General features: G+C 52.7%; 2 protein-coding genes across 4 annotated transcripts in view; one reads left to right on the top strand and one right to left on the bottom strand.

The window, feature by feature from the left end:
• Positions 1–1066: 1066 nt before the first annotated feature.
• Positions 1067–17497, bottom strand: part of Mab21l4 (mab-21 like 4) — a 30709-nt gene continuing 14278 nt past the window's right edge. Inside the window, exon 5 of the mRNA XM_075951392.1 lies at positions 1067–1172. Coding sequence (XP_075807507.1) covers positions 1112–1172 — 61 coding nt within the window. The 3' untranslated portion in view covers positions 1067–1111. The remainder of the gene's footprint in view (positions 1173–17497) is intronic.
• On the top strand, positions 4966–15275 carry Agxt (alanine--glyoxylate aminotransferase). Of its 3 annotated transcripts, XM_075951393.1 has the most exons (11): positions 4966–5233; positions 5326–5518; positions 7010–7074; positions 7621–7721; positions 8826–8896; positions 9868–9952; positions 10998–11093; positions 11796–11865; positions 13966–14061; positions 14388–14516; positions 14912–15275. In XM_075951393.1, exons 1-11 carry the CDS (start codon positions 5003–5005, stop codon positions 15017–15019), a joined length of 1245 nt encoding a protein of 414 aa, XP_075807508.1. In that variant the 5' UTR covers positions 4966–5002; the 3' UTR covers positions 15020–15275. The 3 variants fall into 3 exon arrangements, with proteins under 3 accessions (XP_075807508.1, XP_075807509.1, XP_075807510.1); XM_075951394.1 differs by lacking the exon at positions 13966–14061; XM_075951395.1 differs by lacking the exons at positions 13966–14061; positions 14388–14516.

The raw sequence follows: 17497 nt of genomic DNA, 5'->3' as shown, positions 1-17497 counted from the left end.
GGAAGACCCCTACTCCTTGTCCAGGGAGGCGTGCCCCAAAGTCCATTAAGCTGTCAGGGGTGGCATAAGAAATGAGATAGGGTCCAAGAGGGAGATTTGGTTCCTACTTTGAACCTGTGGTTGCCTTGTGACCCAAGACACCTTCTGAAGAGAGAGAACTGATACAGATGTGGATAGGAAGGTTTTCTGGGGTCCAGATGTGCAAGACTTGTACAAGGCAGGATAGTGGGGTAAGAGGCCATGGGTGGGAGCAATGCCCTGAACAAAAGTCCAACTACGGAGCCTGGAGGGAGACAGGCAGCACAAGTCTCTTTTGAAGGCTTAAGTTGTCTTGTAACAGTTTTTGCATTACCACCACCCCCTGCCTCTCCTTCAACTCCATCCCACACCCTTGGGCCCCTGATACCCACCCTGAGACCCTAAGTCAGGTTGTGATACCGCGGTTCAGAAAAGATCTGTGTTCCTTTTTCTAAGTGGATTTCAGGCTTTCCACTGCCCTTTCTCCCATGCTGAGTCGGGCATGTGTGTCCACATTTCATGTCTGAATGCATCGTGTCCTGAACACCAAGTACAGGTGAGAAAACTCTGTCAAATTCCACAGGTGGGAGGACACTGACCTGTGGTGCTTATCACCTCACCACCCTCCAAAATAGACACCCAGGGCTGGCGGGAAGGTCAGGAGCTGCTTGCTGGAATCAGTTCTGAGGGGCACACACCTGACAAAGACAAAAGCCTGCCGTTCAGATCCTGACCTGAAGAGGGCATCTTGGGTCTGGACCCTCGCCTTCTGCAGAGCTGCTCAGCCCTCAGCTGGCTCATAGACAATGAGTTCCCCTTCCAGCTAAAGCTGTGGGTTTGGAAGGGATTGGATAAGGGGGAAATTAGAACTTAGAGGAAGAGGATGGATTTGATCAAAGAGTATTACATGAGTGTATAAAATTCTCAGGTAATAAGTCACCCCCTTAGATTAGAAAAATCAATAAATAAATCTTCACAAGATTCCAAAGAAAATATTGCATGTTTTGTTTTTATATACTGATAACTAAATATTGTTGATTGCAGCTTGCATTTATGCTGGCTGTCAGGGAAATGAACTCTTCGGTCACAACGGTCACTCCAGCCTGGATGTCCCAGAACAGTGCCTTTCGGAGGTACTGGCAGGAGCGGGCAGCCTGGAAGAGAAGGATGACGACATTATAACTTATGTGGCACACTCTAGGGTCACAGAGCACACTACTTTAGTGTGCAAATTCTGGACCTGCAGGCCAGAGTAGCTTTCCTCACTGTTTCAGATCACGATACCGAGTGGCAAGGGCTGGACCCCCTGGGGATTCTGTCTGGAGACCTAGGACCCTATTGGGACCACCCCAGTCACCCAGGTTCTAATGTGGATCTGACACACCCACCCTTGGACACACCCTTGGTCGCGGCGGGCCACGGCCCATGGGTGACACACTTTTGGTTCCCATTTGACACATCCATTCCAGGATGCGTCTTCCAGCTTGACGTGGAAGTTGGAGCTGCCAGGCCCAGGTGGCCCTTATCTCCATGGAAACCGAGGTCGTTACCTGCTCTGATGTTTGTTGTTGTCAGTGCCCCAGCTCCCAATCAGTATGAGGCCTGTGACAACGCCTTCCCTGGGTTGCAACAGCTCCTCTGGCTCCTGGCTCTGTCGGCACAGGTGAGCCTGCTTCGGCCCTTCCCTGGGTTGCAACAGCTCCTCTGGCTCCTGGCTCTGTCGGCACAGGTGAGCCTGCTTCGGCCCTGAGCAAAGTGCATACCTTCCCGGCTCAAGAGGGGCTGCAAGCGCACCCCTCAAAGTATCCCTCCGTTTTCTGTGCCTCCCAAGAGCCACACTGGGTGCACAGAGCTGCGCAGAGCATATGTGGGAGTCCTGGTAGGAAGGGGCAGGTGGTCAATGCAAAGTGTCACGCTTACGCACGTGGCCTGAAGGAGGTGCCCTTGGCCTGAAGAAGGCTATCCAAAAGCATGCAGAAGTTCCAGCAAGGGACAGTTCCCAGGATTCCAAGAGGGAGTAGAGCCAAGAAAGGGGCAAACATTCTAGGCAGATAGACCACTGTGTGCAGGAGCCTGGGTGTATCTTCTGGATGGGCAGCGAAGAATGCGAGGGAATTGTTTGAAATATTTAGTCAGGGGTCTCATCCCAGACCCCGGCATCCACCTTTGGAATATTGGGCAGGAAACTCCATTTCAAGCCCCCTCCCCTGGAAGTTGCCTTAGTCCAAACTCCACCTCTGAGAAAGCCCACCAAATGGTGACCCCCCCCCAGGGAGGGTCAAGAAGGCCCACCAAATGGTAAACCCTCCCCAGGGAAGGTCATGACCACTCCTACAGGTTACTTAAACTGCCCCCCCCCGCAAGAATGAACAAGTGGTCTCCCCTTTTCTCTCTTTTTTCCTCACCATGCTTTCCGAGAACTGCATTAAACATGGGCATCTTTAATTCGGTTTAATTCAGTCTGATTGGAATTATTTGCATTGGCGGAGAGGCTCGTCCTAAGAAACATTCCTAACAGGAATGACAGGGATAAAGCCACCCAAGACCCAACAAGCTACAAAAGACAGTGGTCCAGGAAGTCTCTGGGATTGGGGCTTGATAGACCTGGAGTAGGTTCCCTGGAGGCTATAGCAGGAGTTGATCTGAGTGGGGGTGCTGTCCCTTAGGAGGCAGGGGCTTCTATGATGATAAGGGTCTTGATGATGATTGCTTGTGTGCACTTGGGATGAAGGAAGAGGATGACCCTGATGCCTGTGAGTCAGTCCTGTACCCTTTGCTCTGTCCAGCTTGGGAGCAGGTCCCTGGGGCACCACTGTTTCCTGGAGCCACTGCGCTGGCTCCTGTTGTGTTTGGATATATGTGACCTCAGCTGTCAAAGCCCAGGGTTGCCCCATCAGAGGGGCCTTGGGTCCTGTGAGGTTACAGCCTGGCTTTTGAGCACCGTGAAGAAATAACCACTGCTGTCAGCAAACCTGGTCTTCAGAGGACAGCGGCTGCACGCCCACCTCCTCTCATGCTGGGATAACGGGGACAGGGCCTCACTTCCTCAAAGGAGGGAAGAGGGATTATGTAGCCTCCATATACTTCCCAGGACCCTCAGTTTAGGGTGACTCCTCCTCCTTAGGAATCCGAGTTTTCATTTATCCTTTCTGAATGTTGACCTGGCAAGCAGAGAAAGCTCTGCCCGTGCTGGTTGGTTGTGAGTGTAAACTTGATTCCAGAGAGTTCTGACGGGGCATGATGGGGGGGGCTGTTGGAAGTCCTTACACCCAATAGATCAGATTTCAGCATGTCCGCAGCAGGTGAGCCGGAGGGTGTGTACGTGTAAGAATGCATTTAAATTGGTGTGTGTATAAGAGCTGGTGTGAATACAGAAGTTAATGCGCTCGTGTGAGAGAGAGAGAGCTGTTGTGTGGTTGTGCAAGTGCGTGAGTGTGAGAGTCGGTGTATGTGAGTTGGCACGTATGTAAGGGTGGGCATGTGGAACATATATGAGTCTGTGTCTGTGCGTGAGTGTGAGAGTCGGTGTATGTGAGTTGGCACGTATGTAAGGGTGGGCATGTGGAACATATATGAGTCTGTGTCTGTGCGTGAGTGTGAGAGCTGATGTGTGGATGCATGACCTGTGTGAGGTATAGTCGTGTGGGTAACTGCGTGGAGGGGATCGTGAGAGGTGACAATCTCCATGAGGTGTCTTGGTGAGTGCATGAAGGAGGTGGAGGTCTCCGTGTCTCCGTGTCATCTCCGTGTCTTCATGCAGGGTTAGCGTCTCAGTGTGAGAGGGAGGGTGTGGTGGAATCTACACACACACACATACACACACACACACACTTGTTGAAATGCCACCTACCCATCAGTCAAGCTAAGGTCCACAAGCTACATACAGTCTCTGGACCCCCATACCCTGTTTTATGAATATGAATGAAATACACACATGTGCATGCACACACATACACACATATGTGCATGTGCACACACATACACACATGTGCATGCACACACATACACACACATGTGCATGCACACACACACATACACACACGTGTGCATGCACACACACATACACACATGTGTGCATGCACAAACACATGCACACATATTCTTGACAAAGATATTTCTTCACTGGAAGGCAGAATATGAACAAAACATTGTAGTTAAGGCATTATAAGATTCTGTAATCGTTGCTTTATTTTCTCTCCCTCTCTAACCTCTGAAAGTCAATGGACAGATTTGCCCATCAGTATAAACATATATCTGCAATGAACCATTTTTAGTTAGTAACATATAAAAAACAAAACATATGGTGTCTTATCTTTGGAATATTCTTAAAAGATTTATTGATTTTCTGACCTAAGGAGTGATTCTTTTTTTAATTACTTGAGAATTTTCTACATGTGTATAATGTGTTTTGACCAAATCCACCCTTTTCCCTCCCTTCCAATTCCATTTCTTCCTCACGCCCCTCCATTTTTCCATACCCAACTTCAAGTGCTCTTTTTTTTTTCTTAATCCAGTCAGCTTTCCAGCATGACTGGGGCAGGAGCTCTCGAATCCCACCCCATCTGAGGAGACTAACCCCGCTGCAGAGGGCAGTTTTACACCATGCACCAAATGAAGGAAGTTGATTTGGAATGCAGCCTCATCCACCCTGGCTGCTATGGGACCCGGCTGCTCAGGTGGTGGTTACAATATTTCAGTCCTACAGGCCTCAGGCACCTGTTCTCTGATTCTTAAAGAAACTTTCACAACTCTTGACTGGGCTGCATGTGGACCGAGGGAGCAGGGTGTGACGTCACACTGCTATTTTTTGACGGGACAGCAGAGGTTCCCCGCCCCCTACAGAAGGTTCAACATCTCCACTGTCCCGGGAATTCATCCTGAAGGACAAACATCGATCAGGGTTAAATTGACAATAAAAGGGCAGGAGCAACAGGGACTCACAGCCAGGCCTCGCCTCCGAGTCCAGCGCAGAGCTTACTGGGAAATGTTCCGGATGTTGACCAAGACCAGTGTGACGCTGGGCAGCAGAGCTGCAGGTTGGGTACGGACTATGGGCTCACATCAGCTGCTGGTGCCACCCCCAGAGGCCCTGAGCAAGCCCCTGTCTGTTCCTAAGCGGCTCCTGTTGGGTCCAGGGCCCTCCAACCTGGCTCCTCGAGTGCTGGCAGCCGGAGGGCTAAGGATGATCGGCCATATGCAGAAAGAGATGTTTCAGGTAGGCTTTGGCGGCAACAGTCTCAGCTTAGGGGTGGTGATCACTTGGTGACGGGCAAAGGAAAGGGTCTCACCTGTGTGCATACTGTCTAGATCATGGACGAGATCAAGCAAGGCATCCAGTATGTGTTCCAGACCAGGAACCCTCTCACGCTGGTGGTCAGCGGCTCGGGACACTGTGCCATGGAGACTGCCCTAATCAACCTGCTAGAGCCTGGGGACTCCTTTCTAGTGGGAGCCAACGGCATCTGGGGAATGCGGGCTGCAGAGATCGCTGAGCGCATTGGTAAGGGAAAGAGCGGTCTATGACACTGTGTTCCTTCTCCGCCTCCAATGTTATCCCTCCAGTGGCCTGGTCTCCTGAGGGAATCCAGAAGCTGTCTCCAACAGATCAGGCCTGTGCCATCCTGTTGGGCACTCCTTCCTGTAGCCCTAATGCCTCCTCCCTGAGGCAGGCATCAGAGTATTCTCCTGCCCCAGTAGATGAATGCAGACTGACATTTCAGTTAGAACAAGATTGTTTCTGGAATGCATGAATGAAGTGCTGCTGGGAGACCCCCGGGCTGAGCTCCAGCAGCTCTCTGGGGACCTCAGGAAGACTAGAATTTCAGAGACTAACTCCCTCCCCAAATCTCACAACCTTGTTCATCTGTAAAATGTAGACTTAGGGACAGTTGTCCCTTTTTTGTCTGAGATGGAAGAGGACAGGTGTGCTCCCAGACTTCCTGGTAGACCCCGGCCTTTGCAAATGGCCTGCATGGTTCATAAGATTATGACCACAATGTTGATGGACAGCCAGAGGGTCCAGGAGGGTGTGGAGCTCCCACCGCTTCCTGATAGGCCACCATTTGCCTTTATCTATCTATCTATCTATCTATCTATCTATCTATCTATCTATCTATCTATCATTTCTTTCTTTCATTTGTCTGTTTTTTCTTCTTTCCTTTCTCTCTCCTTCTTCTTCTTCTTCTTCTTCTTCTTCTTCTTCTTCTTCTTCTTCTTCTTCTTCTTCTTCTTCTTCTTCTTCTTCTTCTTCTTCTTCTCTCTTTTTTTAAACGTGCATTGGTGTTTTGCCTGCATGTGTGTCTGTGTGAGGGTGTCAGATTCCCCTGGAACTGGAGTTACAGACAGTTGTGAGCTGCCCACATGGATGCTAGAAATTGAGCCTGGGTCCTCTGGAAGAGCAGTCAGTGCTCTTAACAGCTGAACCATCTCTCCAGGCCCTCGGCCACCATTTTCATAAGTAGCCAGGGTAGGACAGGGCTAGGGACTCAAGGGGGCATTGGTCATCCAGGCTCCTGTTTGCCCTTCACTGAGACCTGAGTGGCTCAGGTCCCTCCCCTGCTAGGACCCTTGTTGTGAGCAGGTGCACATGGCATAGACAAGAAGCAGGGCAGCTGCTTGGTTACTGGTGTCACCAGACCCACAAGGTCAAGACCTACATCATCCTCTTACCCTTCGCTCAGTCTTCCACCCAAAGGCATGGGGTATCTGGGAACTACACCTGGGTCAGGTGGGATCCCATGCCATCTTCTGTGCCCAGAGTGACCTCTGTAGATGCTATCTATACAGTGAGGCTGCCAAGAACCTCAGGTGCATAGCCTGAGGAGGGACTTCTCAAAGCCCTGGAGGCCAGGACAGCGCTGCATCTATGCAAAAAGCAGCCTTCCTAGAGCATGCCCCACTGCCTCTATGTGGAATAGCCACCTGGGAGACAGCATGAACGGTGTCCCCCACCCTGTTTCTTATTCACAACCCATTCTGCCCCTGTCCTCAGGAGCCCGTGTGCACCAGATGATCAAGGAACCTGGAGAACACTACACACTGCAGGAGGTGGAGGAGGTACTGCCAACTAAGTCGTGGTGGGAGGGGCTGGGTTGAGATGCTGAGGGCTGAGGCTTGTTTGACTTCGGTCTTAGTGTCTGGGACTGGCCACAGGAGGGAAGCCAGTACCTAGGACCATGTGGGAAGCCTACTTCTGACTGAAAATGAAGTCTGGGACGCAGTCCTGTGGGCAGGGCCAGTGTGGCTGCAAGCTGTGTGAGGTCAGGGAGGCACAACTTGGTACTGAACTCCAGGGTGCCAGCCCCTCCCTGTGAGGTCAGGTCAATCCCAACCTACCTGAAGACCGGGGAGGATGCTGGTCACTCTTTCTTCTTGGCAAAGCCTTCCACCCGGTTCCCTCCATCGGCACACACTGACAGGAAGCGGGTGAGGTACATCACATTCTTGCTTGCTACATTGGCCTGCTCCACTTTGGAGGGAGCTGGGCATATGTGGATGATCCTGACCCTGTCCTCACACGCCGATGTCCTTCTGTAAGGGGCCGGCTGATCCAGGGAGAGGTCCTCATCAGCTCTACACACAGCTGTCACCTCTCTCCCTCAGGGCCTGGCCCGGCACAAACCAGTACTGCTGTTCCTGACCCACGGGGAGTCATCCACTGGTGTGATGCAACCCCTAGACGGCTTTGGGGAGCTCTGCCGCAGGTGAGTCTGGTCTAGGGTGCCAGTACCAGGATGGAACAAAACTTATAACCTGGCCGGATGATGCTGGCAGGGAGTGCGGGGCTGGTGGTGGCAAGGTATCCCAACTCTCCCGTTCTGCCTTCCTTCCTGCCACTGTCCCACGACAGCAGAGGTTTTGCTCCAGGCTGAATGCATGTGCTCAGCTTTTATCTGGTGAGGATGCAAGGGCTGGACCAAGCACCCTCTCGCCAGATGCCACCACGGTGGTACTGACCTTGTGGGGACCATGGCCAGCAAAGGCTGGGATGACCCACAGTGTGTGTTCATCTCAAAGCCTGCTTTCCCCAGGCACCAAAGCTGCCCCTTGCCTGCACTTCTTCCCCACCCCCACACAGGGATTTACAGGAGAATGGCTCCAGGTCATAGTAGCCCCTCTGGAAGCCGGGAGTGCTGTGTGTAGTGTTGGCCACAGAACTCTCCACAGCCGTAGAGGGTTGCCATGCAGATCCACCATTGGCCTCAGGGACGTGGAGCCCATGTGGGCAGGGACCCCACTGAAAGAATCCCTCACAGAGTCCTGCCCATGCAGGAAGCCCAATTAGACCATGGGGTTCAAGCCTTGCCCATGGCTGTGCCTACATAGTTCTATGAGGAAATCTGGATAGAAGAGAATGAACGTAACTGGCTGTTACTAGAGGTGGACTCTGGCCTCTAAAGGCTGTGCGTTTGTGGCAGCTGGCCAAGTGTGCAGCTATTGGTGGAGGGAGCCCCAGACCTTTGTGCTGCTGGATTGCACTGGCTCTTAGCACTCGAAACCCTGGTTGACCCCCGTCATTCTCTGAGAAGTCCTGCAACAGAGCCACCTGGGTTGTGACCCAGCCACCCAGGCCCCAATATAGATGCCTGCTCAACCCTACAGCTGCTTCTGGTTTCAAGGAGCTGCTTTAGGGAGGGAATACCATGTAGGAAGTGAGAGGGACCCCTCCTGCTTCCTTGCTGCCCTTCCCTTGCTCCACCCTTGCCCCCCGCCCCCTACCCCACCAGACACCTAGTCCCAGCTGAACTCTGAACTCCCAGGACCTCTTCTAATTCACTGTGTTGCCTCAATGCCCATTATTTCTCCAGGTACCAGTGCCTATTCCTGGTAGACTCTGTAGCATCGCTGGGCGGGGTCCCCATCTACATGGACCAACAAGGTAAGAGCATGCCCTGCTCCCATATTCCAGGTCACACATGCTGGCAGACTCCAAGGCTACAGAAGGCTCAGTTTGACAGTTCCTGTAGGCCCACTGCTGGACCGGAACTGAGTTTACAGCCGTCTCCACAGGCCCTGGCAAAAGAGGTTTTGTAGCGTGATGTTTGCTAGGTAGGCAGAAAGTCAAAGCAGCGTGGCAGGGCTTCTGGCATGGGTCCTGGGCTGCGTCACCTCATGGAAAACAGCAACACAGTAAACAAGGGGGAGCCATCACAGGGTGGGATGAGAAGCCAGAGACCAGGAAGTGAAAGATTCGCTCTTTCATAACAGCCCCTTTCCTAAGAACTAGGCAGGGTGGATTCCCGAAGACAACCAGGGACACAATCACTTCCCGATAGGTTGGGCCTCTCAGAGGCCCCAGCCCACCCATACCACACTGAGGACAAGCTTTCCAACATATAAGCCTTTGGGGGCAGCACAGCAACACGTCCACCACAGCCTTGGATCCCGCACAGACTCCGAAGCGAATCGACAGCCTGAGTATCTGCCAGGCCACCGGACAGGGTGTGGGGATACAGCGGGAGTCAGCTGCTACTCTGGGGTCTTTGGGAGGCACTCCAGCTGCAGTAGGAGCAGACAGGAGGAGGAAAGGTGGGACCCTGTGTATCAGATGCAGCAAGTCCAGTGTCACGGGTGTCGGCACCGTCCCTTGAATGCCATGCTATGCTGCCCAGGCTTGGCTGTTCACAGGGTTAGAGAAGCCATGACAAGAGGCTCCGGCCTGGGGTCATCAGCTGGATGAAATAGCGCTGAGACCTGAAGCCAGGACTGTCCCATACGCCTTCTAGTTTCTGACTATCAGTGGAGACTTGGTACTCCAGTCACAGAACATGGTTTGGACTGGACAGACACAACTATTTGGTAAATTCCTCTGTGAGATCTCAGACATCCCCTTCTCCATCCCCGTCCTAGGCATTGACATCTTGTACTCTGGCTCCCAGAAGGTCCTGAATGCCCCACCAGGGATCTCCCTCATCTCCTTCAGTGATAAGGCCAAGTGAGTGGTCCCCACCTCACCTTGGGGTGTGGACGCAGATGGGGTATCCCTGACCCTTGGAGGGTGGAAAGGAAAGGTTCCATGTCAAAACCTCTCCCTGATCACCCTGCTGCGATGTCCTAAAAGCCAAGATGTGTTCAAAGCTGGCTTGCAGGGTAGTGGTAGTTGGGGTAAGGGTGGTGGGAGCGGGGGGGGGGGGTTGGGGGCAGGGGTGAACACATCCAGGCCCAGTTGTGGGCAGGATCAGAGGCTGGTATTCTGGAGGCGCCCAGTATCAGGCTAAGGGGTGATTGATCCAATGTGTCTGAATACTCAGAACCCAGCACCCACCCTTCCACCCCCAGATCAGCTCCTTGGAGCCGGCACAGGACCTGCCAGAGACAGGCACAAGCCACCCTTCACTCTGTAGTTCCACCATCATCTCAGGTTCCTGCAGTCTAGATCCCGAGCCAGGCCAATGGGATTGGAAGGAGAGACAGGGTCACGAGAGAGAGAGAGAGAGAGAGAGAGAGAGAGAGAGAGAGAGAGAGAGAGAGAGAGAGAGAGAGGAGACCCCAGTGGGTTACGACCATCAGCTACAACCAGCCTTTGTGTCCCAACCCAAAGGAGTCAGTTTTGGTATGGTGAGGAATTCTTCCTGGCTGTCATGGCAGACACCAGCGGTGCCATAGGGAAAGTGGGGGCTGAGAGCTGGTTAGAGAGGGAGGAAGCTCATCCAGAGAGGCACGAAAGGTTAGAAAGTTCCACCTGGGAAAGCAGTGTGCCACCCAAGTCTGGGCCTCAGTTTCCCTGAGAAATGAGGCAGGACAAACCCGTGGGCGGAATTGGAAGGAATGAAGAGACTAAGCATGGTGGGGGCAGAGGGCTTAGGTACCCACGTGACAGTCACATCCATTCAGATCACATAGGGCTGGGAAGCCTGAACACGCACACAAGGTCCCGAGAGTTCAAGCTCCATGATAGGCTTTCTGCCCCTGCACCCCATCTGTGGCACAGGACAGCCCAAAGCCAGGGATGGGTACTCAGATGAGTTTCTCTTGCCCAGACACAAGGTCTACTCTCGGAAGACAAAGCCGGTCTCCTTCTACATGGACATCACGTATTTGGCCAAGCTGTGGGGCTGTGAGGGCAAGACCAGAGTGTGAGTGTCGGGCAGGGCCAGGGGTGAGGGTAACAGGGTGGCTGAACCCTGTACCAGCTGTGCATCAGCCTCCTCTCAGCCATGCACATCCAGTTCTCCATCTCATGCCTTTGCACCTTAGCTGCCAGGCTCTGGTGGGAAACTCCTATGCTGGCCTCGCCTGTCACTGGCGCAGAGGCTCGGGTTCAATAAACACCCTCCGCTACCATTTCCATAATCCTTGTCCTCCATCAGCTTTCTACACCTGGTTCCGCTATATCCTCCTAGTTCAGGCCTCAGTTTACCTCTCTTGGAAGGTTCACCAGAGATTCCATAGACTATCTTGGTCATAATCCCAAGGGGTCTTGTATTAAACACAAGACAGGGAACCAGAACTGGGAAGATAGAATTCTTCCCAAGAAGGAACAGGGAAGGAGCTAGGCTGGTGGGCACAAAGGGTCCAATGTTGGCTTCCTGGGAGCATAGAGTCTTGGTAGCAAGGGGATCCACTCTGTATTTCTCCTCTTTCCCTTCATGTTGCCAAGCTCTATGTTGGCCTTCCCTCTCTGGTATCCTTGACTCTGTGACTCTGAAACAGGAAAGTGTCCCTGAGATATGACTGGCTCCTGCCATAGAGGCTGAGATGCTGGGATGGGACAATCAGCTCCTGGCCCAGCCCCTCCCATGATACTGGACCAGGCTTTTGTTGTTGTTGTTCCTCAGAGTTCACCACACCACGCCTGTCATCAGCTTATACTGCCTGAGGGAGAGTCTGGCGCTCATCTCAGAGCAGGTACTAGAGGGAATTCTGCCCAAGGAGGTGGGGGGTGAGGGAGGAGAAAGAGAAAGGGAAGAGAAGGAAGGCCCTCAAATCTGTGTGCACCTCAGACTGGGCACCTGTGGGATTCTTCCTTCCCCGTGACTCCCTCAGATTGCTCTGGAGAAAGGGGGCAAGAGGGTTCCTGAGACAGCAGTGAAGCTGTTTGCCAACAGACCCAGGCTTCCCAGTAGGTAAGCTGCAGTGTAACTGGAAAGACGGAGTTCTTCTAAGGAGGGCCAGGGAAGGAACGGCTTCTTCGGCAAGGAGGGTGGAGCACTATGGAAAGACTGGGAAGACAGAGCCCAGGACAGACAGAGACACTCTCATCTGACCCTTCAGTTACCAAGCAGAGCACAGGGCAGGCTGAAAGAGGGGGAATCCCTGGAATAGAGTGGGGGTTCTGAGAGGTAGGTTGGTGAGAGGGGTCTCAGGGTCGGGGTGTGTGCAGCCGCTGCTTCATAAATCAATGGCTATCTTAGTTTGTGTCGTTCTAACAGAAAGCCACACGTGGAGTGCTTTACAGTTAGATTTACTCATCTGAAAGTTTTTGGAAACTGGAAGATCTAAGTTCAAGGCCAGGTCCTACACTTACTGGAAAATCTAAGTTCAAGGTCAGAGCCTACACTTAACTCCATCATAGCGTATCTGAGGCATCACTTGGGCCAGAGAGCTGGGTGGAGTAAGAAAAGGTTATTCTGGCTTCTGACATTTTTTTTTAATTAATGTCTCATGTAGCCCATGCTGGCCTCAAATTCACTATGTATCTGAGTTCCAGGGTAGCCTTGAATTCCTAATTCTTCTGCATCTACCTCCCAAGTTCTGGGATTACAAGCAGGTACCACCATGCCCGGCTATCTTAGGTTTCATTATAAACCCCACCATCAGACACAAGCCAGCACCCCTTGTGGCTTCTGTATCGCTAGCCAAGATAGTTTCCACCTAAGCCTTGGGGGCACACCGGGCCACCGCAGCACTCAGGAGAGTCAAGAAGGGGTTGGAACTCTGCAGGCATGTGCAGGTTCTAGGCCAGCTGGGTGTGACCGGGTCAGGGCTTGTGTCCAGTACAGAGTCCAGTCTCAGGAAATGGAGGTGAAGTGTGGGCTACAGGCCCAGTTGGTTGTGCAGAGTCACAGGACAGAAAACACCCACCAAAGTCTGACGGCATTCCTCTGGGTCCTGATGTCCTTCATTGACTGTTGCTAGCCACAGAGGTCATGATGAGGCCCTGGGCTGTGGTTATCATGTTTGCGTTCTTAGGACCACCCCCAAAAAAATCGCTGCATGAGGAGTGGGTTAGAGATGTGGTGACCCGTGATCTAAATGGTCACCTACACCCTGGCTTAGGCTCTGAATTGAGGGGACATCCCTGTGGAGCAAGGGCTAGGGTTGAGATGGACAGGGAAAGGAAAGAAGTCACGGGGAGCCAAGCATGGTGGCCCCTACCTGTAATCCCAGCACTCCGGATGCTGATGCAGGATCTAGAGTTTGTGGCTAGCCTGGTCTACATACTGAGACCCTAAAATGGAAGAAGGAAGAGTATTGGGAAAGAGGTTAGCTCAGTGGACTCCGGCAGCTTTTGCCTGATGATCGGAGTGCTAAGAAGCTAAGCAGAACCAGTGGCCAATGGAGGCAGGAGCTGATTGGAAAGATGTGACCTGGAAGTGATTGTGGGTCTCGAGTGGGCAGGACTAGTTCTTAGAGGTCATGCATCACATTTCCTTGAGGTCCAGGGTCAGAATAAATAGGACCTGACTGATCACACCAGACCTGTGTGGCCTGCAATCCCAACCTCCCCTATTTGGCAGCCTATACTTTGAAATGTGTCCTGCCTATCTCCCCAGAGCCCACTGGGTACCCATTGGAGGCTGGCACCCACCTCTCTCCCTCTCAGACCCAGAAAATATCCTCTATTCTCAAGTTGATCAAGCCTAGACCCTCTTGTCTCCTCAGGGCCTGGGATTCTAGAAGTTACCTCAGTGTACCCATGCCACAAAGCCTTGTGGGTCCTACCATCTGGGGCCGGGGGGGCTTCCATCATGTCTGCTGGTCATAGCCACCTTTTCCCCCCCGCAGGGCCTGGAGAATTCCTGGCAAAGGCACAGGGAAGCCACAGCATATCTGCATAAACGTCTGCAGGAGCTGGGCCTGCAGCTCTTTGTGAAGGACCCGGTGAGGAGGGCCAAAGGAAGGGGGAGCCCGCCAGTTGACCCAGACACTAGTCCAACGGGGAGGGTGAGGCTACCATCGATTGTTGAGACCAAGTGCCATGTTTCAGTGGGACTTGAGCCTCCCAAAGCTGGGGGCAACCCCTTTAGGCCCTTGGCAATCTCCAGATGGCTCCTGTTCCCTGCCAAGGGAGCCCTCCCTGCAGGAGCCACCAGCCAAGTGGCAAGTTTCTCTGGATTCTAAAAGCCAGGGCAGGTCCAGAAACCTGAGCTTCATCATAGAGGCTCCTCCTCCTCCTCCCACATGGCTGAGCCTGGCACTTCTTGCAGGCAATCCGGCTACCCACGGTCACCACGGTGACGGTGCCTGCTGGCTACAACTGGAGGGACATCGTCAGCTATGTGCTGGACCACTTCAATATTGAAATCTCTGGTGGCCTTGGGCCCTCTGAGGAGAAGGTAAGGAGGCGCTTGGAGCGCCAGAGGCACTAGACACCCTGTATTGAGCTCTGCTGCACAGGCCCCACCCGTGTGGGTCACTGCAGGGCCCAGAACAGCACCTCAGGTAGAATATCCTCAACCCTCTCCACACAGTAGGAAAGTCACACATCAGCTTTACCAGGTTCACTCTGTCTCTGAGGGACCTTCCCTGGTCCCACCCATGGGCTCTCTATGTTTTGGGGACAGAAGGGAAGGCTGGCTCTGGCCACTGTGTGGCATGCATGAAACCACTTCCCTCCTGCATACCAGATGGATGGTGTTCCCATGTGGTAAATACACCCTACCCTGACCAGCTCCTATTGGGGAAGGGGCTACAAACAGAGATTGACATCTTTCTGTTCCATGCCTGCCAGGTGCTACGGATTGGCCTGCTGGGCTCCAATGCCACCACAGAGAATGTGGACCTCCTGGCCAAGGCCCTGAGAGAAGCCCTGCAACATTGTCCTAAGAACAAGCTATGAGCAAACTTTCACCGGACTATGCACTCCTGAAGCGGCTGGAAGTATCACAGGAACTAAAAGATAGTACAAGGCCACCAGGCCTGGGGACACAAAGCTGCTGACACAGCCCGGCGAGGTGGGAAGGAACAGCGTGAAGCTGCCCGTCTCCCCTCAGATGGGACCTTGTGGACACAGGGTGGTAATCACCATCCAATAGCACTGCAGTGTAAAGGCCGCTGCCCTCTGGGAAGAATCAATAAAGTGCCAGTCATGCCTCTTCTTTGTGTCAAATTGGGTGTGGAAGAGAGAACCGGGGACCCTCAGCTGCCTGCATGGCCCCAGTGTGGCCCTTTGAGGAGACTTGATTGTTCTGGAGCTCACACACAGATCCTTTCCCGGGTCTAAGGATACTGCTTTCAGTTTCCAGATGTCACTCAGTCTCCAAACACACTCTCATAATGCTGTCTTCAAGTGAACCTACAAGGAACCCCTCTCATAAAAACAAGACACCCGCAAACACGCAGAAACAAAACTCATAACCATGAAGGCCCACATCCTTGGCCCTCCCCACGGAGGTTTGATATTCACCTGAGGGGACCCCTGAAGCCCAGTTCCCTGCTCTCACTGTTTCCTAAACCTCAATTCTGGCTCAGTTGTCCTGCATACTCAGACCTGTAGCACACTCAGCAGCTATACTCAGAGACCCCTTTTACCAAGGTTGGAGAGGCCCCCCTCTTTCCAAGGCTGAAGAACCCCCCACTTACCAAGGCTGGAGGGTGCCCCTCTTACCAAGGCTGAAGAGTCCCCCTCTTACCAAGGATGGAGAGCCCCTCTTACCAAGACTGGAGTGCACCCCTCTTACAAAGGCTGAAGAGCCCCCCACTTACCAAGACTGGAGGGCACCCCTCATACCAAGGCTGAAGAACTCCCCACTTATCAAGGCTGGAGGGCACCCCTCTTACCAAGGCTAAAGAGCCCCCTCTTACCAGGTTGCCAGTAGTTATGCACCCCCTGGCAGAGAATGGTTGGCCTGGCTATGTCCACATCCCTAGTACAACTGGTCACAGTTGTGGAATAGGTTCCTGAGCCAACAGAGCCCTGTGGCTCCTGATGACCAGAAGGGACAGTCTTAAGAGACACCAGACACAGTCACAGCAGAGTTGTGATCACTGCCACACAGGGGCCTAGAGCAGAGCAAGGAGGGGGTTCTTGGAGAGGATTCAGAAGAGCTCAGGGCTCAGAATGCCCAGGGCCAGGTGATCACTTGGAGCCTGGCCTTTGTCCTATCTTGACTTGATCTCCCGAGAGGCAGGCACACTAAGGTACACAAGTGGTTTGGCTGAGAATGGACTCAGGAATCACCCAGTGGAAGATCCCCTGGCTCTGGTCCTGCAGATCAGCTGTGGCACCCCGTACCACACACATTCTCTGATGAAAGCCTGCCCAGCATCTTGGACCTTCTGCACACGTGTGCCTGACTGTCCTTGAGTGCATGACCGCACTGTAGAAATTCTGTCTTTTGACCTGCCAGTGACGACAGCCACCTGATTCATTTCCAGTGTGGGGCTTTGATAAACACAGCAGTAGGGGCCTCCTGATTCAAGGCTTCGTGTGGTGTTTGCTTTCACTTATTTTGAGAAAATGACAAGGATCTCAGTTGCAGGCTACCTCGACTAGGAGATACTGTGCCTACGAGCTTCGGTCACTCCACATCCTTGCCCAGGTGACTGGCATCCTTTTGTTCTAAGCAACTGTCAAACTAACTGCGTTAAACTGTACCCTCCCCTGGAGACTGTGCTGCTAGCCACTTGCAAACCTTCTTTAGAGGCGTGTCAGTTCAAATATTTCACTCAGTAGGTGTTCCTCTTTGTGTTGCCGGTTTTTAATAGTCACTGAGTTCCCGTGTGTGTGTGTGTGTGTGTGTGTGTGTGTGTGTGTGTGTGTGGTGGGGTGCACTTGTCTACACAGGTGCATATGAAGGCCAAAGGTAAATTCTGGAATGTCTTCTACCCGTGTTTCTCCACCTTAATTTTGGGACTGCCTCTCTCACTGGACCCAGAACTCACATTTCGACTGGGTTGACTGCCCAGCAAACTCGTTTCTGCCCCTTCCCAGAATTATGGGTGTGCACAGCTGTACCCAGCTCTTATGCTGCTACTGGGCGTCCAAACTTAGGTCCCCATGCTTGCCTAGTGACTACTTAACCCACTGAGCTGTCTCTCCAGCTCCATAATAGACTTTAGAAAATGTATCCTCGACCCAGATGTTTGTGTGCCAAGGGTTTCCTTGTGCTATGGCTCACCTATTTATTTTCCTACTGATGGCTCCAAAGAGCGGGTCTGTTTAATGTTGGCAAAGCCCTATGAGTTTTCTTTCTGTGATCTCAGCTGTTTGTATCTTGCTCCAGAGGTCTTCTCTATTTTGAGGCCGTTACAGATATTTCTGTCTTTTCTTTTGGAGTGACAGTGTAGGTCTCTCCTTTGTTCCATGGTGTGGACA

The sequence above is a fragment of the Microtus pennsylvanicus genome, chromosome 17 (genome assembly GCF_037038515.1).
Source record: "Microtus pennsylvanicus isolate mMicPen1 chromosome 17, mMicPen1.hap1, whole genome shotgun sequence".
Lineage (NCBI taxonomy): Eukaryota > Metazoa > Chordata > Mammalia > Rodentia > Cricetidae > Microtus > Microtus pennsylvanicus.
This window is presented reverse-complemented; position numbering and strand designations above follow the sequence as displayed.

What these genes read in the sequence shown, in the direction of transcription:
- Agxt (XM_075951393.1), top strand. Translation starts at nt 5,003, where the DNA reads ATGTTCCGGATGTTGACCAAGACCAGTGTGACGCTGGGCAGCAGAGCT. An exon ending in CACTGCAGGAGGTGGAGGAG is followed by an intron (nt 7,075 to 7,620) that starts GTACTGCCAACT and finishes TCTCTCCCTCAG; the next exon opens with GGCCTGGCCCGGCACAAACC. An exon ending in TTTGGGGAGCTCTGCCGCAG is followed by an intron (nt 7,722 to 8,825) that starts GTGAGTCTGGTC and finishes TTATTTCTCCAG; the next exon opens with GTACCAGTGCCTATTCCTGG.